This window comes from Carlito syrichta, unplaced genomic scaffold (assembly GCF_000164805.1).
Source record: "Carlito syrichta isolate Samal-C Ts95f unplaced genomic scaffold, Tarsius_syrichta-2.0.1 Scaffold304710, whole genome shotgun sequence".
Lineage (NCBI taxonomy): Eukaryota > Metazoa > Chordata > Mammalia > Primates > Tarsiidae > Carlito > Carlito syrichta.
Genome location: NW_007248806.1, coordinates 471,626 through 497,856, shown reverse-complemented (window position 1 = coordinate 497,856; position 26,231 = coordinate 471,626). Strand labels below are relative to the sequence as shown.

General features: G+C 40.1%; 1 protein-coding gene across 2 annotated transcripts in view; it reads left to right on the top strand.

Moving 5' to 3' along the window:
* JMY (junction mediating and regulatory protein, p53 cofactor) overlaps positions 1–26,231 on the top strand; it is a 91,831-nt gene that overhangs the window by 38,852 nt on the left and 26,748 nt on the right. For both annotated transcript variants that reach the window (XM_021713748.1, XM_021713747.1), the window contains 4 exons: positions 14,612–14,762; positions 15,909–16,078; positions 23,329–23,494; positions 24,147–24,334. In XM_021713748.1, the coding sequence (XP_021569423.1) occupies positions 14,612–14,762; positions 15,909–16,078; positions 23,329–23,494; positions 24,147–24,334 (675 nt within the window). The remainder of the gene's footprint in view (positions 1–14,611; positions 14,763–15,908; positions 16,079–23,328; positions 23,495–24,146; positions 24,335–26,231) is intronic.

Sequence of the window (26,231 nt, the reverse complement as noted above, 5' to 3'; positions counted from 1 at the left end):
CAGAGGCACGATCATAGCTTCGGCAGCCTCAAACTCCTGAGCTCGGGGAAGTCCTCTTGCCTCGGCCTCTCAAAGTGCTGGGATTGTAGGCATGAGCCCCCGCACCCGAGCTACTACTGTAGACTTTATAAACACTGTTCACCTAGGCTACATTAAATTTATTTTAAAACTTTTCTTCATAACTTTTTGACTTTATAAACTTTAAAGTTTTTTTAACATTTGTAATAACTCTTAGTTAAAAACACTTTATATAGTTGTACAAAAATATTTTCTTTATATGCTTATTTTTAAAACTTTTTAAACTTTGTTAAAAACTCGAGTGCAAACACATGTTAGTCTAGGCCTACACAGGGTCAGGATCATCAAGATGTCACTAGCCAGAGGGATTTTTCCGCTCCAGTATAATCTTATGGAACCTAAATTGTTTGTGTGTTTAATTGTTGACGGAAACATTGTTATGTCACGTGACTAATAGAAAATTCTCAGCAATTCAAAGGAATGAACTGATAGATATAAAGGGGTATATCTCAAAATCAATGTGAAGTCAAAGATGCGACATATATAAGAGCATGGAATGCGTGAATGGGGGAATGGACTGCAGAGAGGCTCAAGGAACCTTTTGGAGATGATAGAAATGTTCAGTATTTTGATTAAAGTGGTTGTTTCAAGGTGTGTATACAGGTGTCAGGACTCACTGAATTGAATACTCTAAGTGGATTCCCTTGGTTGTGCCTTAGTAAAATTGCTTACCAAAATTTATGCTGAGAAGAAGACACCAGACACAAAAAAGTGTAAACTGTATGATACATTCATATGATCATTGTGATCTGTACTGAAAGAAAGCTAGCAGTTGTTGCCTCAGATGGTTCTGGGGAAATTAGCCGAGAGAGAATGGACATAACAGAATCCTTGGATGATGTATTATTCTCTAAATTTTGATTTTGGTGACTGTCAAATGGGTATATAAATTTGTCAAAATTAATCAAAATTTACACTTTAAATGTTGCCTTTTGATATATGTAAATTATAGCTCAATAAAAGTAATTTAAGACAAAGCTAAATGAGAAACATGTACACGCTTATGTAAGAAGCATCCAGAATGCAGTGGTCAACAGTGCCTGAACACATGGAAAGAAAGGGACTGTTGACAGCCTCACTCCTGAAGAGGGAGTAAGAATTCAGTAGGAAGTGGGAGTGTGCATCTGTGTTGAAGATAGAATGAAGAATATTCCAGATAGAAATATGAAAACATAGCCGGACTCGGTGGCTCAACCTGTAATCCCGTGCTTTGGGAGGCCGAGGTGAGTGGATTGCCTGAGCCCCCAGGTTCGAGACCCGCCTGGGCAACTTGGCGAGACCTCATCTCTACAATAAATCAAAAAAATTAGCCGGGTGTGGTAGCGCACGCCTGTAGTTCCAGCTACTTGGAAGGCTGAGGCTGAAGGAGTGCCAGAGCCCAGTAGTTCAAGGCTGCAGTGTCCGAGAGCGGCCACTGCACTCCAGTCTGGGTGACAGAGTGAGACTCCAACTCAAAAAAAAAAAGAAAGAAAGAAATATGAAAACACAGGAATGGTATAGCGAACTGACATAGTGCTTGTGCTTCATCTGGGCAGTGTAGTGTTGGCATGAACTTAACTGAGTCATCACACCAAGTAAGCACCATTGGGGCTTGCTACCAAGTAGCATGGTTGGAATTGAACAGGTGTTTGATAGTAAAGCCTGCTGTTCTAGTTATATCACAAGGTATGAATTATTTAGTATGCCTTGGGTCTGAGAATTTACAGGGGATGAGAGGAAAGGTAGTCAGGGGCTAGAATGCTATAATCTTCTATGAAGTTTAACTTTTTCATTCTCTTTATAAAGTACCTGATTTCCGGTGGTTTCATTAACCTAGGTTTTAAAGTATGATAGGAAACAAGTTAATTTGGCATCCCAAATGTATATGTTTATATTTGTCTTTACATTTGATATTTATATTAACAATAATATTAATACAGCTAATGTGTACTATTTTATATTAAATACATACTGATATAACCTTGCTTACTATATTCATATGAATGGAAATTAATAAAGATCTTCTATTTGACTCCTTCTCTCACCTATTAAGCATTAAGCAGCTTCTGCCTACCCAGCATTATTTTAGGCCTAGAAACCTTTCTGAGATAGACACCCCTTTAGGCAGCTCATAGATTCTAAGTCTAATACCTTGGTTCTCAAAAATGTGGTCCCAGCCTGTTATGTGGCTTACACCTGTAATCGCAGCACTTTGGGAGGCCAGGGCAAGAGGATTGCTTGATCCCAAGAGTTCAAAACCAATCTGGGCAATATAGTGAGACCTCCACAAAGAAAAAAAGAAAACAATTAGCTGTGAGTGGTGACATGCACCTGTAGTCCCACTACTCAGGAGGCTGAGGTAGAAGGATCACCTACGTCCAGGAGGTCAAGCTGCAGTGAACCCTGATTGTGCCACTGCACTCCAGCCTAGGTGACAAAGTAAGACCTTGACTTAAAAAAAAAAAGTGTTCCCTTGACTGGTAGCATCAGTAAAGTGTCACCTGGATCCCTTTTAGAAATACAGACTCTTGGGCCTCACCGCAGACAACCTCCTCTACTGAAACTCCTGAATGGAGCTCAACGGTCTTTGTTTTTATTTATTTATTTATTTATTTATTTATTTCTGAGTTGGAGTCTCACTCTGTCTCCCAGGCTGGAGGGCTGTGGCATGCTCCCAGCCACCGCAGCCTCAACCTGTTGGGCTCCAGTGATCCTTCTACCTCAGCCTTTCAAGTAGCTGGAACTACAGGCGAGCACTACCACGCCTGGCTAATTTTTTGTAGAGATGAGGTCTCGCCAAGTTGCCCAGGCGGGTCTTGAACCCACGGGCTCAGGCAATCCATTCACCTCAGCCTCCCAAAGGCACGGGATTACAGACTGAGCCACCAAGCAGTCTTTGTTTTAGCAAGCTTTCCAAGTGATTATGATACACACTGAAGGTTGAGAAAAACTCTCTTAATAAAATAGGACCTGAAACAGCTTAGGGATTTAGCATGCAAAAACTGAAAGTCGTTATTTTGCTAGGCCTCAGTTTTCTTATCCATAAAATAAGGATTAAACTAGATGATCCTTGAGATTTTCAAACCCTGTATCTTTAATGGGTCAGGGTCGGTTAATGAGTTGACCTAATGATCATCTTCCTGATCAACTGCAAGTGCTTCAGACTTTTTTTTTTTTTTTTTTTTTTGAGTTGGAGTCTCACTCTGTCACCCAGACTGGAGTGCAGTGGCCGCTCCCAGCCACCGCAGCCTCGGCCTGCTGGGCTCCGGCGATCCTTCCGCCTCAGCCTTCCGAGTAGCAGGAACTACAGGCGCGCGCTATCACACTCGGCTAATTTTTTTGAGAGTTGAGGTCAATAATTTTATTGTAGAGATGAGGTCTCGCCTGCCCAGGCGGGTCTCGAACCCGCGGGCTCAGGCGATTTACTCACCCCAGGCTCCCAAAGGCGCAGGATTACAGGCTGAGCCACCGAGCCCAGCTCAGACTTATTTTTAATACTTCCTGGAAGTGAATAAGCTAGAAACTGGAAGGTGTCTATAATTCTTTCTCTTGTATCCAGTCACCTCATTTTGCCAGTTGTCTCCTAGTTAAATATTGAATATGCATTTCAACTTCCTCCCTTCCCACTAGGGCAAGTCTGTAGAAGAAGACAACCAACCTCCTTTCTCATCAGACAAATTAGATATAGAAATGTACATTGTTTAGCAAAGCATGGGCTGGATTTAAGTCTGCATTCTGCCCACTTGGTCAAGTGCTGTTGTGCAGGATGCAATTTTTAAAACATTGGTGCCACTGTATGCTATAGCTCTACACATTGTGAGCTAGGTAGTACCACAATTATACATTAAGATAGTAATCTCTTACTTGAACTGTAGTTTTCTTTGACTTTCTTACCTTTAGATTTTTCCTTTTTTGATGTATTATTTCACACTTTTGCGTAGGATATAAGAAGTTCTCAGTATTTGCTGCACTAATCATGTAATTCTATTAAATCATTCAAGAGTCATCTTTAGGCAACTCCAGGGCCTGGAAAATTTGCGTTGTGGGTACTACTACATCAGTGTATTCCCGAATTTATCTTGGCATTTGTTTCACCAAAAATCTAAGTTGAAATCTGCCCTCCAATCCCAACAATAGGCAGAAATAAGATAATAATTTTCTTATATAAAAACCAGTATCCAAGCAAGGGATCTACTTTATAATAAATCCATGCCAGGAAATATGTATATATAAACTAGTTTCACTTTCCTACCTACCTAAACTGACACACTTTTTTCCATGTTAAAAACAGATGCTGTTTTCTTTCTAGTGATGAAATTGAAAAAAAGGTGTCATTGTTTTTAACACATGATCCAGCTGACCAGTGCTGTATATCTTCGGATTCGCTAAGTTAGGAAAAGAACTTAGTGTCCTTGCTTAATGTCTTAAGTACAGTAAACTGTTAAATGAGTTCCTTGACAATTGGCTGCACCATAATAGCAATAAAGTTTCAAAAGTCAGTTGAAAGGCAGCATTTAAAAAAACACAGTGCATGTTCGTGTTCTGTGTATTTGTGACTATACACGTGTAAATAGTAATCCAACAGCAAAGTACATGCTATTTTCAAATAATTGCCACTGGAATTTTTAAAAAGCATTTTCTTCTTCAAAAAGTCATAATGCAAGTATTCACACTTTTTTTTCTTTCATGTTGATAAAGGTTATAGTGTTGAACCATACAAGTGAAAATGATTTCTGTCTTAATGCTCTGAGTTAAGATTTTTGAGTTTTGAAAATTTATGTTTATTAAATTTTTGTTCTATAGTTGTATCTGTTGGGATATGATCAGAAAATTGAACTAGTTATTTCAACAGAGAGAATTTAATATAAATAATTTAAGTATAAAGTTGATAGCCAGATAATTAAGAAGGCAAGACAGTACCTCTTAGGTATCTCACAAGAAGCAATTGTAGAACAGCTACCAGTTCTAGGTTTGGTGGAAACAAAGCTAGAGTTGGAATGATTAAAACTTCAGCATAAAGGAGGGGCTGTGGAGCTGACCTGAAGAAGAGGACACTGCTTGCCTTGTGCTCTCAATGGAGAGGCCTGCATTTCTGGGGAGAGGGCACTGTGGAGCTGGGGGGTTGGAAGGGTATACTGTGAGGCTAGGATTGAAAACACTGCCAATTGGATAGTTTTGCTGCTTCAGAAAGTGCGTGCTGATGTTGGGGGTAAAGAAGTCAGTCTGGGTGAATCTGACAGGAACATCCAGCAGTGAAATCAAGGAATGCAGATGGGGAAAAGCATATCTCCTCCCTGCTTCAAGCCCTCCTGTTGGCAAAACCTAAGTAGGATTTGCAGATCTCAAATCCTAGCCACACAAGCCAGAGTGGTGTACTTGGAAATGATAGACAAGAATTTACATATGTCTTTAGACTTTTTAAAAAATTGTCATCCACATTTATGTATTTATTTTTTATTTATTTATTATTTTTTATTTTAGATTCAGGAGTACACGTGTGTGTTTCATGGGCATATTGTGTAGTGGTGGGGATTGGGTCTCAGGTGGCCCATTTCCTAGCTGGTGAACATTGTTCCTGGTAGGTAATTTCAGAACCCTAAGTCCCTTCCCCCCTCCTCCTCCCCCTTTATTGGTATCCACAGTACCTATTATTTCCATTTTTGTGACTGCTTAGCTCCTACGTGAGTGAGACCATGCAGTGTTTGGTTTTCTGTTGAGTCAGTGTGCTTAGGATGATGGCTTCCAGCTCCATTCATGTTGCTGCAAAGGACATGATTTCATTCTTTTTTTATGGCTGCGTAGTAAGTAGTATTCATTACCCAGTGATTGGTTGGTTGGCGTTTAGGTTGATTCCACATTTTTGCAGTTGTGAATTGTGTTGTGATGAACATGTGGGCGCAGGTGTCTTTTTTATGTAACAACCTCTGTTCCTTAAGGCAGCAGTCCTCAACCATCAGGGACTGGTTTTGTGGAAGAAAATTTTTTCATGGGGGGCGGGGGTGTGCAGTCAGACCACACTGTTAATATTAATCTGTATTTGCAGCCACTCCCTAGAACTAGCATCACAACCTCAGCTTCCCCTCAAATCATCAGGTGTTAGATTCTCATAAGGAGAGCACAACCTGAATCCCTCACATGTGCAGTTCACAATAGGGCTCATGCTTCTATGAGAACCTAATGTAGTGCTGATCTGATAGGAGGCTGGGCTCAGGCAGTAATGTGAGTGATGGGGAGCAGCTGTAAATACAGATGAAGCTTTACTGGCTCACCCCCTGCTCATCTGCTGCTGTGCAGCCTGGTTCCTAATAGGCTACAGACCAGCACTGGTCCATGGTCTGGGGTTTGGGGACCCCTGCATTAGGGTAGATACCTGGTAATGGGATTGCTGGGTCAAATGTCAGATCTACTTTTAGTTCTTTGAGTAATCTCCATACTGCTTTCGGTAGAGGTCATACTAATTTACACTCCTACCAGCAGTGTATGTGTTCCATTTATTCTTCATCCATACCAGCATCTATTGGTTTTGATTTTTTAATAACAGTCATTCTGACTGGTGTCAAGTGGTATCTCATTGTGGTTTTAATTTGCATTTCCCTGATTATGAGTGATGTTGAGCATTTTTTCATGTTTGTTAGCCATTTGCATATCTTCTTTTGAAAAATGTCTGTTCATGACATTTGCCAACTTTTTGATGGGGTTGTTTTTTTCTTGCTGAATTGAGTTCTTTGTAGATTGTGGATATTAGTCTTTTGTCAGATGTGTAGTTTGCGAATATCTTCTCCCATTTTGTGGGTTGCCTGTTGGCTCTATTGAGAAATAGTTTAATTAAGTTCCACTTATTTATTTTAGTTTTAGTCTCATTTGCTTTTGGGGTTTTTGCCGTAAATTCTTGGCCTAGTCGATGACTAGAATAATTTTTCCTAGGTTTTCTCCCAAGATTTTTATTGATTTCGCCACAGCAAACAAGTAATAGAAAAAAAAAAAGAATCCTTAAATCTAAGATGAAGTCTAAATATACTATATAATACTGCTTAGACAGCCAGACGTGGTGGCTCATTCCTATAATCCCGCACTCTGGGAGGCCAAGGTGGAAGGTTTGCTTGAGCCCAGGAGTTCAAGTCCAGCCTAGGCAATGTAGCATGACCTCATCTCTACAACAATAACAAAACAACAAAAAAATAACCAGGCGTGGTGGTACATACCTGTAGTCCCAACTTCTAGGGAGACTGGAACGGGAGGATTGCTTGAGGATGCGCTGAGCTGTAATCATGCTACTGCTCCAGCCTGGGTGACAAAGTGAGACTCCGATTCAGAAAACAAAAACAAAAAAACTGCTTAGAGAATCCCACAGGTTTCATGTCAAATTATGTACACAATACTCAACCTGACATTTAAAGACCACATCATGTGATGGCAACCTACTTTCCTGGTCTTATCGCTCATTATTATTGTTTGTTTCTCCTGCAAGAGAGCAGGCTGGACTACTTTCCATCCCATAGCACAAACAGCATATCTACCTCTAGGTCGCTTCTTAGACTGGTTCTTGGCTCCTGCACCTTTTCAGTGCTTGTCTCTCCCTGTACATTCTATGTCTACCTGTTAACGTACCAGCATAAATATGAAAGCCATCTGCAGCCCTGAAGCTCAGTGAAGTCTATCCTAATCTAAACAAAAAATTAAAATATGTTTTTTCCTTATAATACCTTTTACTTTTCTCAAAGATTACAAAATGTCTTTATTGTGTTTTTACCCATCTTCAATAACTGGCTGTGATTCTACTTGGTCTCTCTCTCTTTTTTTTTTTTTTTGAGTTGGAGTCTCACTCCATTGCCCAGACTGGAGTGCAGTGGCCGCTCCCAGCCACTGCAGCCTCGACCTGCTGGGCTCCGGCGATCCTTCCGCCTCAGCCTTCCAAGTTGCTGGAACTACAGGCGCGTGCTACCACGCCTGGCTAGTTTTTGATTTATTGTAGAGATGAGGTCTCGCCAGGTTGCCCAGGCAGGTCTCGAACCCGAAGGCTCAGGCAATCCACTCACTTCAGCCTCCCAAAGCGCGGGATTACAGGCTGAGCCACCAAGCCTGGCTTACTTGTTCTCTAAGAATCCACTTACTCATCATTCCCTTTAGAAAGGCTGACCAGATTCTGCAGCCAAACCTGTGTACCTGGCACCCTCTCAGTATCTTAGGCACACTCTACCCTGACATTTCTTTCATATTCTAATTCTTTGAGTGTGGATGCCCTCCCTGGTATTTAGTATGGTACTGGCATCAAGCCATTGTGTAATACATCATCATTTTAAGTGGATAATTGAATGTTAAGTGATTTGTCAAAGATCTCAAGTTAATAAATAACAGAGCTATGTCTCCTAATAAGACAGATTTCTATACTATAGATATTTCTGCCAACCCCCACCATCCAATTACGTTGCAAGTGTCTTGGAGAGAACATGTGTCTTACTCATATTTATGCTACATGAACCACCTAGTACAGTGATCTCTTTATTCCAGTGAGACAGTTGAAACGATTTCCAGATATTAGCCATCAGAAAATCTACAAGGAAAAAAAATTAACCAAATTCAGTGCATATTTAAGTTAGACCCCTTCTGTAAGAGTTGGAGATACAGTAATTGTCTTCTGAGATTAAAAAAAAAAAAATCCAGTTCAGATAAGTAGGGAATCTTACCAAGAACCCAAGCTACCACTGCTGGCCTAATTTTTTTTCTTTTAACTTGGCACTGTATTTATAGTCCCAGAAATGGAACTCATATAATTCTGTCTTACAGCTATTAAGAGAGACATTTAGAGTCTGATCGTCTCTCCACTTCTCCGTTCCTGTAGGCTGAAAGAAAGCAGTAAACTCAAATTTTGCTGTTTGCTAGCCCTCTTGTAGGCATGCATGAACTCATTGTTCATGTGACTAGAAACAGAAAATCTCTAGGATAACCTTCAACCTGCCTGGTTGTTATGGCTTGTGAGCCCAAGAAGAGACAGCATTTTTTTCCTTATTTATGAATATGAAAGCAGTACACATCCATTGAAGAAAATTTGGAAAGTATAATTTCTAAGCAGGAAAAATACTCGTGCATAATTTACCACCAAAAGATGGCATTGATTCAAATGCATTTTGTCTTTTTTTGGGAGGGGGATTTTATGTGTAGTAGTTGCCTCTTACTGTAGGTTCATTCCCTGGTTTCAGATACCTGTAGTCAGCTGCAGGCCAAAAATATTAAAGTATTTTAATTTATAGAAAGACCATATTTGGGCCGGGCTCGGTGGCTCAGCCTATAATCCTAGCACTTTGGGAGGCCAAGGCGAGTGGATTGTCTGAGCCTGAAAGCTTGAGACCTGCCCGGGCAACTTGGCAAGACCGCGTCTCTACAATAAATCAAAAACTAGCCGGGTGTGGTAGCAGGTGCCTGTAATCCGGCTACTTGGAAGGCTGAGGCGAAAGACTCGCTAGGGCCCAGCAGATCGAGGCTGCAGTGGCCAGGAGCATGCCACTGCACTCCAGTCGGGGCAACAGAATGAGACTCCAACTCAAAAAAAAAAGAAAGACCATATTTGTATAACTTTTATTATAGTATATCATTTAATTGTTCTATTTTATGGTTCTTGTTAGTCTCTTACGGAGCCTAATTTATAAATTAAACTGTATCGTAGTTTTGTATGTATAGGAAAAAGCATAGTCTATAGGATTTTGTACCATCTATCTGTTCAGGCATCTGCTGGGCGTTTGGGAATGTATCTCCTACAGATAAGGGGAATTGCAGTAATTGAAATTATATTTATGATTTTGACCTGTTTTCACCTAATATTATAGCATAATAATTTTCTTCTGTTGCGAAAAATCCTCATGAGCATTATTAAATATTATCTAAAATTGTATTTTATGGGTATATTATATATGATTTTATTATATCTGGGTTGTTGGGTTTTTTTGAGTCAGAGTCTCACTCTGTCACCCAGATTGGAGTGCAGTAAGGCACGCCCATGGCCACCGCAGCTTTGACCTCCTCGACTTAGGCAGTCCTTCTGCCTCAGCCTTCCAAGTAGCTGGAACTACAGGCACACACCACCACACCCGGCTAATTTTTTTATTTATTGTAGAGGTGAGGTCTCACCAAGTTGCCCAGGCTGGTCTTGAACCTGTGAACTCAGGCAGTCCTCTCACCTTGACCTCCCAAAGTTCTGGGATTATAGGTGTGAGCTACTGTGTCCGGTGATTTTTTTTTTTTTTTTTTGGTAGAGATGAAGTCCAGCTGTGTTGCCTAGACTGGTCTTGAACTCCTAGGCTCAATCGATCCACCTGCCTTGGCCTCCCAAAGTGCTGGGATTACAGGTATAAGCCAGCACACCCGGTCCCATTTTTTCTTTAATTTCAAACAACATTGCAGTGTGAACATCTTTGATTAATATTCTTTGAAGATTTTTTTTCCTCAGAAACTTTTCAACTCTAATTAGCCCCATCTCTATCTTGCATCTTTATTTATTTATTGTTTTGAGTTGGAGTCTCACTCTTGTCGCCCGGGCTGGAATTGCATAGCAGTCACAGCTATTGCAACCTTGACTTGCTGTGCTCAGGCAATTCTTCTGCCTCAGCTTTCCAAGAAGCTAGAACCACAGGCAGGCTTCACCATACCTGGCTAATTTTTTTGATTTATTGTAGATATGTGGTCTCGCCAAGTTGCCCAGGCTGGTCTTGAACCACTGGGCTCAGACAGTCCTCTCGCCTCTACTTCTCAAAGTGCTGAAATTACAAGTGTGAGCCACTGTGCCTTGCTTCTTGCTTCTTTAGGTTCTCCCTCTGCTAAATAGTTTTTTTGTTGTTTGTTTTTTAAGAGGTGCAGTCTACCTGTGTTGCCCTGGCTAGAATGCAGTGGTACAGTCATAGTTCACTGCAGCCTCCAACTTCTAGATTCAAGCAATCCTCCCACCTCAGCCTCCTAAATAGTTGAGATTACAGGTGCATGCCACCTTGCCCAGCTCCCTCTGCTGGATACTTACCAACATCCACCCTGTTCTGTGATCTCCCATTATGGTATGACAAAAAGCAAAAGGCCCACCTGTACGCGTTCATAACTCCTCCAAGTTCTGCCCTTTTCCCTCCTCTTTTCCAACTCTTATAATTATTTCTAAGAAAAATATTTATGCATATCTATGTTTCTCATCTCTCATTAAAAATAAATTGATTTTTAAAATTTATTTCAATCACTCAAGAAATATTTTAGATAGTCTGGTTCATGTTAGGCTAGTGGGAAACTGCAAAGCCAATGCAACCTCTTCTCTAAGAAGGGGAAACAGTCAGTATTTACAAGTTCAAAAAAATAATATACAGTATGATTATGGTATGAAGGAAACATACAGGTGTTGCCCTGAAAACTGTTTAATGGAGAATACAGGGAAGGCTGCCACACACCAACAATGGTGCTGAGATCTGAAGATGGAATGGGAGTCTGCCTGTTTTACTCCACAACTGGTGCTACTGAGTGCAGTGGTTTTCAAGCTGTTAGTTCCCTGGATACTAGTCCTTCTACTCCACCTCGAGACAGTGTGTGACAAGGGTAAGTTCTTCAAATCTTGACACCCTATCTCTGGTTTGGTTTCTGTAGGCTGTTCCTCACCAGACTTCAGAGTGCTGCAACTCCTCAGGGCTCAGTCATGAGCCTTTTTCTCTTGACTTCCTTAGGCAACCTCATTGACTTTCATGGCTTTAAAATGTCTTGTGTGTGTCAGCAATACTGCACTTTTATCTCTGATTGTAGCCTTTGCAAAGTTCAACTTTAAGACATACAACACAAAATCCTTAGTCTTCTCCCCCTTTAAAATCTGCTGCTTGTCAGGCACAGTGGCTCACACCTGTAATCCCAGCACTTGGGTAGGTGGAGGCAAGAGGATTGCCGGAGCTCAGGGGTTCAAGACCAGCCTGGGCAACTTGGCATGACCTTGTCTCTACAATAAATAAAAAAATTAACCGAGTGTGGTGGTGCACTTGTAGTTCCAGCTACTTGAAAGGCTGAAATGGAAGGATTGCCTAAACCCAGCAGGTCGAGGCTGCGGTGGCCGTGAGCATGCCACTTCACTCCAGCCTGGGTGACAGAATGAGATTCCGACTCAGAAATAAAAAATAAAATCTGCTATTTTGTTTGCTATTTGAGAAAACTCTTTGCCTAAGGAGCAGTATATTGTTGCTTCAGAATGAAAACTTAATGCTAAGTTTCTTCTGGCTTAAGGGTGTTAAATTTCTGGTGATTAAAATTTTATTTTAGACTGTTCTTTTAATTCTCTGCATTGTCTAGAGACTATGGCTTGTATTAGTTCTACTTTCTAAATTTATCACATTTTTAGTGGCTTAATGATACTCGGTCAGTGTTTTTTTGTTTGTTTGATTTTGATTTTTGTTTTGTTTTCTTTTGTTTTTGTGAGTCAGAGTCTCACTCTGTTGCCCAGACTTGAGTGCAGTGGCACACTTGTGGCTACCACAACCTTGACCTTGCACTTCAACCTTCCTAGTAGCTGGATCTGTAGGCATGCGCCACTATGCCCAGCTAATCTTTTGATTTATTTATTGATTTTGAGGTCTGCCAAGTTGCCCAGGATGTTCTCAAGCCTCTGGACTAAGGCAATTCTCTCATCTCTGCCTCCTAAAATGCTGGAATTACAGTTGTGAGCTGCCATACCCAGCTGGTCAGTGTTTTTTTTTAACATGTCATGGGTGGGTTAGCATTTTACCTGTTTTTTTGCTTGCTTATTTGTTTTTGAGTTGGAGTCTCACTCTGTTACCCAGGCTGGAGGGTCATGGCATGCTCCTGGTCACTGCAGCCTCAACCTGTTGGGCTCAGGTGATCCTTCCACCTGTTTTAGTTTGTTTTTGAGTTGGAGTTTCACTCTGTCACCCAGGCTGGAGTGCAGTAGCATACTCAAAGCCACCCCAGCATTGACCTGCTGGGCTCCAGTGATCCTTCTACCTCAACCTTCCAAGTAGCCAGAACTAGAGGCATACGCTACCACACCCAGCTACCAAGCCCATCTAATTTTTGATTTATTGTAGAGATGAGGTCTCGCCAAGTTGCCTAGGCTGGTCTCGAACCTGTGGGCTCAGGCAATCCTCTCACCTCGGCCTCCCAAAGTGCTGGGATTATAGGTGTGAGCCACTGCGCCTGGCCCTTCTCCCCCCCCAATAATGTTACTCTGATAGTCTTTTCTTTATGTATGGTAAAGCAGGATTGTGTGTGCAAATGGTCCATTGCTGTTGTTGAATTGTATCTTTCTTCCATGTTAAAAAATACCTATATAGTGTTTTGAAATATAGTTATATTATCACTTTGAATTTTGTTTTAGCATTCACCTGGTCCATTCTACCTATCATTTTATTTTCAGCTTTCCTTTATCTCTTGGTTTCATTTGTGATTCTTGTAAGCAATACATGACTAGTTTTTTTCTGGTTTTTTGTTCAGAATCTTCAATATGCACATGGACTGATTTTTATATATTATCAGTCTTAAAATCTGAGTTTTCAGTTATTTTATTTGTTTATTGGTAGTTAAACATATGATTTAAGTAAAAATTTTTTGGCACAAATAAGTCTTAACATAAAACAATTAGTTATCATAGAGGTGGAAATAAATTCTTCATTATCCAAAGACCCCAAAATAATCAGTCTTAGCATTTTGGTATATATCATATCACTCTACTTATCTGTGCAAGGGGAGAATGATGGAAGAAAGTAGAGGGGGAGAAATGGGAACCTTATTTGTCAGATATCTTCAGTATCATTGTTAATTCACTTGTTTTGTAAATTAATAACAGCTTCTCCTCTAGAGTAGAGAAAAACAAGTATTCTTTGTCTTAGCAGCAGACACAATATCTGGCATATAAACTTTCATTAAAAGTTCAAGGGTGAACCAGACATAGTGGCCCATGCCTATAATCCCAGCACTTTGGGAGGCTGAGGTGAGAGGATTGCCTGAGCCCACAGGTTTGAGACCAGCCTGGACAACTTGGCAAGACCTCATCTCCAATAAATCAAAAAATTAGCTGGGGATGGTGGCACGTGCTTGTGGTTCCAGTTACTTGGAAGACTGAGGTGGAAGGATTGCCTGAGCCCAGCAGGTCAAGGCTGCGGTGGCCATGAGTGTGCCACTACTCTCCATCCTGGGTGATAGTGAGACTCCAACTCAAAAAAAAAAAAAAAAAAGTTTAAGGATGGCCAGACGCAGTGGCTCATATCTGTCATCCCAGCACATTGGGAGACGGAGGCCAAAGCATTACCTGAACTCAGGGGTTCGAGACCAGCCTGAGCAACATGGCGAGACCTCGTCTCTATAATAAATCATAAAATTAGCCAGGTGTGGTAGTGTGTGCCTGTAGTTCTAGCCACTTGGAAGACTCAGACAGAAGGATCACCTGAGCCTAGCAGGTCAAGGCTGCGGTGGCCATGAGCTTACCACTATACTGCAGCCTGGGCAACAGAGTAAGACTGACTCAAAAAAAAAAAAAAGTTTAAGGATGAATAAAAGAAATGAACTTCTTAATTTTTTCTTTTTCTTTCTAAAGATTTCCATGGAGAATGATTATCTGGGACCCCGAAGAATTGAGAGTCTACAAAAAGAAGATGCTGATTGGCAGCGAAAGGCTCATATGGCTGTACTATCTATTCAAGATCTTACTGTCAAATATTTTGAAATAACAGCTAAAGCTCAAAAAGGTAAGTTTTCTAGTAAAATTACCCTTGTTAGATAGTTTTGAAAATGAATGGTTAAGTATTTTATGTTCAGAATAATTACACAAGAAAGTACATAAAAATCACTCATAATCCCAGCAGTTAGAGGAGAAGACTGCATAATAAAGCTCCTAGGGAAAACAAAGGAAGTAACTGTGCTGGGAGTAGAGATTTTCAGTAAACAAATTCCTCACCGTTATAGGAGAAGACTGTAAATCAGGAAATAGCAATATTCCTGATGGGGGTAACCACCAGACGGAGTGAAGAATTAGTTATATTTGGGCATTGGCACTAGAAGTATGAGAGAGTTGAGCATAAGAAACTGCCTGTCTGTACAGTTTCAAAGTAATACTTATGTCATTGTGAAAAAGCAATTAGACAAAGGTCACTGAACTATACTTCTTTTTAAAAAAATGGTTAGGATGTAGTAGAAGCACAAAATTACTTATCACTTAATTCTGAACATATAAAAGACACTGTCAGTGAATATGTCCCAACTTACAGATTACATTTGGCACTAATCAAATTGCCTACTTGAGTTTCATGCTAACATCTAGGACTTATTTCTCTATACATCAAGTTATAAGACACAGAATGATAAAACTTAAAATATGAATTTAAATAATTTTGAATAGTTATGGCCCTGGTTTGAACTAACATACCAAGGAGGAGAGCATAAAACCTCACAGAATTAATGTTTTCATAGAATCTTTGAAAGTTTATTAACATGTGAAAGAATTTTTTTTTTCTTTTTTTTTGTGGAGACAAGGTCTCACTATGTTGCCTAGGCTGGTCTCAAACTCCTGGGCTCAAACAACTCTCTTCTCAGCCTCCAAAGTGCTAGGATTGTAGGTGTGAACCACCGTGCCCAGCTATGAAAGTATTTATTTTAAAGTTGAAAGAAAAATCTGACAAGTTTCATTTGCAGAATGTTTTTCTAAGGATGAATTGTAGACGTTAGAGAGAGTCTACAAGACTGTTACATTATATTTTAGTGCTGCTATAGGCAGTTTATCATGGGGGTAGGATTTGTATTTCTTTGTGTGGTCAGTGAAATCTAAGATTTTCTGATTCTTTAGTGTCAAGTTGTTTTTTGTCTTAATTCTCTTTTTAAAAAATTACTGTTAATAGCTGTATATGATCGAATGCGAGCAGATCAGAAGAAATTTGGTAAAGCATCATGGGCAGCAGCTGCTGAACGTATGGAAAAACTCCAGTATGCAGTCTCTAAGGAGACTTTGCAGATGATGAGAGCTAAAGAGATCTGCTTGGAACAAAGGAAACATGCACTAAAAGAAGAGGTAACCAAACCATCAGAAAAATAGATAAAATCCAAAAAAATTGAAGATTTGTCATTTTTATCTTTGTCCAAGATGTTTTTCTGATTTCATGATTTTATGCTGTCTCCATGAGATGAAAACACATATGATAGGACCTCTAGCTTAAGTTGTCACATAAAAGTCAGACACATAGCCCATTTCACAGTACCCCAGTGTGACAGCAGGAAGCACTCACTGTTGAAACAAAAAGAGGCCAACAGCAGAATTTCTTAGTTGCCTTAACGTTTTTTACACTGTAAAAGTTTAAAGCTTTCTAGCAATTATTGAGAATGTCACTGCCCAGGGAAAATTAGTTAAAATCCTAAGGCCGTGGCATTTTGTTTATTTTGTTTGATTTGATTATATCATACTCATAACCATTATATTTTGGAACTTCCCATTTTATTCCTATCAAACAAAACTAATTCTTTGCTTTTATCTTTTTATTACTGATTTGTAAGAGATCTGTATATTTTAGATACAAGTCTTATGTATGATTTGCAAGTATTAGTACCTATTTTGTAGTTTTGTCCATATTGGCTTTAAAATATTGGAGATATATTTATATATATATATATGAAAGTAGCACATTTCAGTCTCCAGAGAAGAACAAACTGTCATTTCTACTCTTATTATATTAATACAGCTTTATGTAAAATAAATTGGCTTAGGTGACACACCAAGGAGGTCCTCATTGACATTTTAAAAATACTTATGCTTATCTAGTCTTGTTTAAAAAATAAAGGTAACCTATAAAGTATCAGACCTGTGATCTAGAAAGAAATCTTTTTGTTAATGGGTTTTTAATCATGATTTTATTTTTCCTTTACATTTTATTTGCTACTGTTAGAAAGTAAAACTGGCTTATCTTGGAAATTGTTTACACTTCCTTTTCAGAATCACTGTGCAAGGATTTCAGCCCATTTCATGTTCTCCTGAGGCATTTCATCCTCAGTCTCCTTTTCTTGCTCCCTCATGTTACCGTCTCAAATTTTTTAAAATTATGGAACGTTTAAATTTAAAATCCCTCTTACTGCCTGTGAAGTACAGTCCCACCTTTGTCTTCATCATATGACTAGCTTTGTTCTAACCTGGCTGACACTGAGTTGTTCTAGCAATATAGGGTACTTAAGATTGCTACGGAAGGTGAAGATTCCGACTGCTCACTACTGCGGGAGCATTGCTTTCTCTGGAATTGGTCTAGGGTGGAAGAGGAAGGAAGAGGCTACAGTGGGCCCTAAGAACTTGAGATTATTACCTGGGAGTCATTTCCCTGGGCCATCCCATGACTGTAATAGTTTGTTTTTAATGTTTTGTATTGTGTTTGAATTCTTCACAGGATTTGTTAAAACTGCCAGTTAGTCATTCTTGCCAGGCTGTGTTTGTTGAGTTTATAATATAGGTATTGTGCTTTTTATATGTGTCTGTGATGATGTACTGCACCAGTTTATTAGCATTAGTTTAAGGGACCCAAATGACTCATGAGAAGTAGAACAAATGCAGAGTATTAAGTTCATCCCAAACAATACTTTGCCAGCAAAGGTTTCACAATATAGTGTTACCCCATAATTTAAATTAGAGATTTTATTCTTTAAAAAAAAGTTGATATGTTTTATCCCCTTGGGTTATTTTATTTTTATTTATATATTTATTTTAGAGACAGGGTGTCACTCTGTCACCCAGGCTGGAGTGCAGTACTGGGATCTTAGTTCACTATAACCTTGAACCCTTGGGTCAAGTGATTGTCTCACCTCAGCCTCTTGAATACCTGGGACTACAAGTTCACCATACCATGCCCGGCTAATTTTTTTTTTTTTTTTCGTGGAGGCAAGGTCTCACTATGTTGCCCAGGCTAACCTTGAATTCCTGGCCTCAAGCAATCCTCCTGCCTCACCCTCTTAAACTACTGGGCTTACAGGCCACTGTGCCTGGTCCCTTTAAGTTATTTTATTTTATTTATTTATTTTTTGAGTTGGAGTCTCACTCTCTTGCCCAGACTGGAGTGCAGTGGCAGGATCATGGCTTACCACAGCCTTGAACTTCTGGTCTCAAGCAGTCCTGCCTCAGCCTCCCAAGTAGCCGGGACCACGGGTGCATGCCACGATGCCCAGCTGTTTTTTTTTCTTTCAGTTTTTTGTGGAGACCAGGACTCACTATGTCACCTAGGCTGGTCTTGGAATCCCAAAGTGCTGAATTTACAGTCATGAGCCACAGCACCCAGTCCCTTAAGGTTTATTTTAATTTAATTTTATTTATTTATTTTGAGTTACAGAGTCTGACTCTGTCACCCAGTCTGGAGTGCAGTGACTGTTCATGGCCATCATAGCCTCAATCTGCTGGGCTCAGGTGATCCTTCCTCTTCAGCTTTCCAAGTAACTGAAACTACAGGCACACATCACCACGCCTGGTTAATTTTTTTTATTTATTGTAAAGGTGAGATCTTGCCAAGTTGCCCAGGTTGGTCTCAAACCCCTGGACTCAGGCAATCCTCTTGTCTCTGCCTCCCAAAGTGCTGGGATTATAGGCGTGAACCCCTGGCGCCTGGCTAAGGTTTTTTTTAAAGCAAAGTTTTTCTTGATATGACAAAATAAAAAAACACCCACATCATCTGTATCCAAGCTTATTACTTCAGACTGGCCTGTAATGTCCAGGTTTTCCATCAAAACTTTGAAGCCAAATACCTTTGAAAGGATCCTGTGAATTTAATTAGTTGTAGCATAGTTGTAGTTGTAGTGAGTTTAATAATTTTATTGTGCTCTTTCAGTAGTATACTTCGTCTATCCAGGTTGGAAATAATAGAATAATCTGACTATGCAAGTAAATATTTACTTTCGGATCTATATTATTAATCTAGGTTATATCAGATATGGTTTCCCCCCCCATTTGAAACCATTGGACAAGATTAAAATACATATAATCACACAGGATTAGGAGTAGAATATGTGCTAGAAGTGTTACTGAAATAAGGGTTGATACTGAAATGAGATTTTCTGTATAGTTATTAATTGAAATAGAAGGTAGTAAAATTAAGATGTCATCATGAAATACATCATAGAAAGCATTTCGGTTAAATGGTAGGCTTGTGTTTTCTGGTTAACTAGGGATTAACCCCCCCCAAAAAAAAACATTTGGTTTCCAGCCCTTGTGGTTGAAAGATTTTAAAAAGTATATCCGTGAGCTTTCTTTCCTTGGTGGATGATTTTAACCATTCCCTATCCACTTGTAGTTCCTTGATCATTTCTGTCAAGATACACTATTTTTTTACAAAGTAAAAATAAAGGCCAGGCATGGTGGCTCACGCCTGTAATCCCAGCACATTGGGAGGATCACTTGAGCCCAGAAGTTCGAGACCAGCCTTGGCAACATAGCAAGACCCTGTTTTTATTTTTAAAATAACAATAAAATTTTAAAACATAAAGGTATATAAACTACTAGAATATTGAGCTGAGTATATACCAGTCTTGAAGTTAGCTACTTATTTTCATCTTTCTCCTAAAAGCATATTGCTTTTATTAAGGTTATGTTTCCCTATTTCAATTTTATGTTAATTCATCAAGTATTTATTGAGCATTGATTGTATGCCATGGTGGATATGAGCATAGGGTCTAAAACAGCATTGTCCCACAGAACACCCTGCAATTAAGAGAAATGTTGAGTATTTGCAGTCTTTAGTAGGGTTGTTTCTAGCCGTATGTGGCTAATAAGCATTTGAAATGAGGCTTATGCAACAGAGAAGCAGTATTTAAAATTACATGTAAATAGTCACAAGTGGCTATTGGCTACCATATTGAAGAGAGCAACTCTATAGATCCCGGTTCTGCAGACTTATTCCTTAGGAAACCCTGACTGAATTCCTTTACTTTTTTTGAAATGTAACTTACACATATTTTCTAGGGGTCTTGTGATTTCATAATTTCCCGTGCTTCAGATGTTTACTTGCCTTAACCAGCGTTTCAGGATTTACCCAAGGATGCTATTGAAAAGGTGATGTGGTATTTTGTATGGGCCTCAAGTCTTGGTCTTCATTACCTGGGTCACATTGGGAAGCCACAGTTTGGTTTCAGGCACAGATATCTTGATAGCTAAAGCATATTTTTCTAGGAGTGTGAACATTGAGCTGAGTAAACTATTAAGGTAGCCAAATTTTTAATTAAGTGCTTAAAACTTCTGAGCTTCCTTCTTGCCCAGGGAAACATTTCCCTTGAGTGTTAGCAGCCACCACTCTTATGGCACCCACCTTCTCTATACTGCTCCATTATCTGGAATTAATCTTCCTTCCACTCTGGATTCCTTTTTCCTAAGGTCTGTTACTATCTGCTAAAGACAGGAAAATCATTTTGGAAATTTCAGATGTTAGCAGGGAGAGATTAGGAGCAGGGTGCCCACTCCATAACTCTTCATGAATTATACTAAGGAATTTGCCTCCATGTTGAAGGTGAGATAGACTTCAGGGTGCTGTTTTTTCCTCACGGGTTTCTTTTACTCATATTAAAGAGTCTCCTTTTCTTGTCCCATAAAAGCCCTATCTACTGTGCTCGTACACCCCTTTAGCTTTTCCCAAAACCCACCACTGTCATTTTGTTTGCTCTTTCAGGGGTGGAGATTTAACAGACTCCTTCTCTGCCCATCTTTCTGGCGAGGTTTTGTTCTTATTTAGAATCTAGCCCTTGGCAAATCCACCTCTGGACTCTTGCTCTAGATAGAACTCACTGAACCAGAAAATTGGGGGTGAGGTCACTGCTTGTAAGAGTATACCCACTTCCTTTCTCAGTTTGGTATTTGATATTGACTGTATCTTGGTAGCACTGTGCTTCTCAAGTGTTAAGGTACATTGACCCTGGCAGGTCAGAATACTGTTCTACTTGCAGTTCAGGTGGCTCACCATGTAAAGGCACGTCACCAGGGGGCTGGCTTTTAACCTTCTTCCTTAACTAAAAGATTGGTTAGGGGGACAAACTTGGCGAGTGCTAGGAAGAACTTAGCACATCATGAACATAGCAGGTAAATGACACCCATAGCTAGAGAGAACCAGAGTAGTGACAGTGGAAATAACTGCCTGGGCCTGAACAGTGTGTCACTAGAAGGTGATGTTTGATTAAGGTTTTTAGATTGGTTTACATGAAGGTTTTAACGTGGCAAATTCCCATTTGAAGAAAACTGTCTAACATTAGGTATTTTACCTATTTGTATCCTGTGGCAACAGTGTAGATGCAGGTAACAGAAGCCACATCTTGGGGCTGTGTTCTCCAGAACTGGGCAAGATCCCCAGGATGGGATGAAAAGGAATGTTTATAATTTAAAGTGAGTCTGAGAATCTATGGGCAGACATTTCTAGGTTCTGATTTTAGGACTTAGGACAAACAGCAGGATTTCATATTGTCAGCATTCCCTTCCCTAGCCACTTTAATTAAAACCATTTTGGTGATGGTGGTGTTTTGGTTTTTTTGTTTGTGTGTTTGTTTTTTGAGTCAGGCTCGCTGTGTCACCCAGGCTGGAATACAGTGGCACACTCACAGCCACCACAGCCATAACCTGCTAGGCTCAGGTGATCCTTCCACCTCAGCCTTCAAGTAGCTGGAACCACAGGCACGCACACCACATCTGGCTAACTTTTTTATTTATTGTGGAGATGAGGTCTCGCTAAGTTGCCCTGAGCTCAGGCAGTCCTCTAGCCTCCATGTCCCAAAGTGCTGGAATTATAAGCGTGAGCCACCATGCCCAACCTGGCATTGTTATATGTATTGTTTGTCGCTCTTAAAATATTTCTTAGTGCAGCAAGAGCACTCACAGGCTTACAACTTAGATAATTATGTTGATTTATAAACTATATTAACTGTCACTTTATTTAATTCATCTCATTTTTTAAAAGTATATAGACATCACCATACACTTATACCAGAGCCTAGACATTGCTTTTCAGTTCAAAATTCTTATTAAAGGGATTTGATAGTATGCATTAAGAAAAACATACTCTGGTCATTGGATCAAACTGTGTAGATACTGCACTGTAAAGCAAAAGCTGGAATCTTGAATAAAACGTACTCTAGGTCAGGCACAGTAGCTCATGCCTATAATCCCAACACTTTGGGAGGCCAAGATGGGAGGATTGCTTGAGCCCAGGAGTTCAAGAGCAGCCTAGGCAACATAGCGAGACCTTGTCAAAAAAATTAGCCAGGCTTGGTAGTATTCTACAACCTAAACCCAGTAGGTCTAGGCTGTGGTGAACTGTGATCAGACCGCTATATTCCATCCTCTGTGACAGTGAGACCCCAATTCAAAACCAAAACCAAAAATACTCTTTATGCTAACATGTGTCATCAATTTCACCAGACAGAAGGGATCATTCAGAGCAATAAGAATTCACCGTCTTTGCCTCTGTGGACTGCCCAAGGACTGCCAGATGTCCCAGCACATTTCACTGACTCCTCAGAAGCCATTTCTTTGCTTCTTGCAGCTGCCTTTCTCCAAAGAACCAAATAGGAATCCATAGAAATAGTAGTGTAGGAACCAGTTTCTGAAGCACATGTTCTACTCTAATAGTTTCCTTCAGATTCCTGGCAAAAATGTTCCCTCTGTCTTCAGGGCCAAAAACTGGCCAACCAAACAAACCTCATGTAAGGCCATCTACCGCTTTATGAGCCATGCCCAGCAATTTCTGAATCCTTTGGGTTCAGTTTAGAATCCTGACTGCATTTACCTAGAATAATGGTGATCATTTCCCATAGATTGCAAGGATTTCCCTCTAAAGCAATTCTGTTTTGCTGTTCCGCTCACACGCACCTACCTCACTCTTCAGCCAACAGATCCCAGAAGCTAGCTAGGCTGTGAACTAAGCAAAGCCCTGATGTGTGGAATCAGTTGGTTTTTACCATTCTGTTGTAAATATCTGAGTGTCCCAGTCATTTTCATGTATCTCATATGAAGAGAGTAATTGTGTAACTCAGCATTGACTTTAGAGAATGAAATAAATATAAATGAGTATAACATAAACATTAAAAACCTTGTTTTTACCATGTTTACCTACTTACTTGGATAACCATATAATATCACTTGGTTATTACCGTTTTTTTATATATAGATTTTTTTAAAAGTCTAGGTTTCTTGTTTACAGGTTTCTTTCTGGAAGCAGTTGCTTCGTGGATTTACCCTATCTGATTAGTAATAATTTCTAACCATAACTTTAGTTTGTTTCCTGTCCCCACTAACTAGAAATATTTTTGTTTTTAATGCAGATGCAGAGTTTGCAGGGTGGTACAGAAGCAATAGCCCGATTAGATCAATTAGAAGCTGATTATTATGATCTGCAACTTCAGTTATATGAAGTACAGTTTGAAATCTTGAAGTGTGAAGAGTTACTATTGACAGCACAACTAGAAAGCATCAAAAGATTGATATCAGGTATGGTGTACATTTAACCACATAAGTCCACAAAATATTGAATATATAAGAAAAATGCATATGAACACCAGTTGTGTTTCTTCTGTTAAGACATTAAATTTTTTTTATGGGGATGGAGTGGAGGCAGCATGTCTAGCATTAATTGGGCACTTGTGTGCCATACACTGCTAGACACTTTGCATACGTGTACTCTTTAAGCTGTATTTTCTTTTTTTTGAGTTAGAGTTTCACTCCGTCACCTAGACTGGAGTGCAGTGGTCGCTCCCGGCCACCGCAGCCTCGACCCACTGGGCTCCCGTGATCCTTCCGCCTCAGCCTTCTGAGTAGCCAGAATTACAGGAGCGTGCTACCACGCCCAGCTATTTTTTGATTTATTGTAGAGATGAGGTCTTGCCAAGTTGCCCAGGTGGGTCTCGAACCCTCAGGCTCAGGCAATCCACTCACCTCAGCCTCCCAAAGGCACGGGATTACAGGCTGAGCCACCGAGCCTGGCTAAGCTGTATTTTCTAATAACCACCAGTTTACAAAGAAACTCAAGCGCTAAGGGCTTTGTCTGAAATTTACAGAGCCAGTAAGTAGATTAGAACCCTGTTGTGTCTGGCTCCACATCCCATGCTCTTAACTACTACCCCTCATTGCTGTTCTGTAACAGAGAAGAGAGATGAAGTGGTGTATTATGACACTTACGAAAGCATGGAGGCCATGCTGGAGAAGGAAGAGATGGCAGCATCTGTATACTTACAGAGGGAAGAGCTACAGAAACTTCAGCAGAAAGCACGCCAGCTGGAAGCAAGACGTGGACGGGTTTCAGCCAAGAAATCCTACCTCAGAAATAAAAAGGTATTAAAATCTTGCTTTTGTTCATTGCCTTCGTCTTTGATGTATGTCTACTAATTCTAATGTTTTGTCTTTAAAACGTGTATATGTTTTAAAACTAAGTAAGAGTTACCTTGCCAGTGCTCAGTCCATTATATTAAACATACCTAGTTCTCTGAGAATTGTCCTCTTTAACACATTGAAACAGCCAGTGGTGATGTGCTCTACTGCCAGCAACATAAAGGTGACTCCACTAAAGGGAATGATGACAAGATCTCGTGTAGGGCTGCAATTCCTGGCTCTTTTTTCATTTAAGAAAGCCCTCTGACTTTGGTCTTAAAGGAATTTTATAGATTGTTTTTTGTTACATTTCAAACTGAGCCTGACAGTTTTTGAAAATGCTGTACAATTCAGACTTAGTTCAGTGTCTAATTCATTTCAGTTCAACAATGTGCTGGGTAAACTGTTAGGCTTGGGATACAAAGAGGAGCAAGGCACCCTGCTCTTCCTAATCCTATAGTGAAAGCAAATCCTGTGAACAGATGAGTATTTTGTTGGCAACAACAGAGTAAGAGAAGGGAATGAGGAAAGTGTTCTTGGAAGGGATGACATATATAGCCGTGAGTGTGCCACTGCACTCCATCCAGGGCAACAGAGTGAAACCCTGTCTCCAAAACAAAATAAGACATACCTGATCCATATTCTAGATAAGGGATTGTGGGCCTATACCCTCATTTATAACCAAGAGAACCAATGCTCCTATTAGTGAAATAAATTATTCAAGAAAAATCATCCTAGGTCTCTGTGACTCAGAAGCCTGAGTTACTCTATCATGAAACTGCTTTTGTTTTCACAATTACACTGAACAGATTCTTTACTCAGAGTGAGTGAAGTAAATATTTTGCTTTAAAATACAGTTTATTTACCTTTATAGTTTGACTTTCTCCAATTGAAAGAGTGATCCTTTTAGCATAGCTAGAATAGAATGCTGGAAACTAATGTTAATCGTTTTATTTTGAGAACTTCTCCATATAATTACATTAGGAAGGATACAGGGTAAGTGAAGGTTTAACTTGCTGCTGCTAAAGAGTTGCCAATTAGATTATAGTGCATTATTTTATAAAGAAGCACATATCTCCTAATTATTATAAAAAATCTTCTATTTTATATTGTGATTGGAAAATTCATGCTTTTTTTTTTTTTTTTTTGAGTTGGAGTCTCACTCTGTCGCTCAGACTGGAGTGCAGTGGCCGCTCCTGGCCACTGCAGCCTCGACCTGCTGGGCTCTGGCAGTCCTTCCACCTCAACCTTCCAAGTAGCTGGAACTACAGGTGCACTACTACACCCAGCTAATTTTTGATTTATTGTAGAGATGAGGTCTCGCCAAGTTGCCCAGGCGGGTCTCGAACCTGCGGGCTCAGGCAATCCACTCACCTCAGCCTCCCAAGGCACGGGATTATAGGCTGACCCACTGAGCCCAGCCAATACATACTTTTAAAAATCATTTTTAAGTAATTTTCTTTTTTTTTGGAGTTGGAGTCACACTTTGTCACTCATCCTGGAGAGCAGTGGCACACTCACTGCCACTGCACCCTCAACCTGTTGGACTCAGGCAGTCTTTCCACCTCAGCCTTCCAAGTTGCTGGAACTATAGGCATGTGCCACCACACCCAGCTAATTTTTTGATTTATTGTAGAGATGAGGTCTCACCATGTTGCTCAGGCTGATCTTGAACCCCTGAGCTCAGGCAGTCCTCTCAACTCTGCCTCCCAAAGTGCTGGGATTACAGGCGTGAGTCACCATACCTAGCCTTTAAATAATTTTTTTAATTTTGACTTTCTTGTCTTTAAAGTCTCTCATGGCGGCCAGGCTCAGTGGCTCAGCCTGTAATCCCAACACTTTGGGAGGCTGAGGGGAGTGG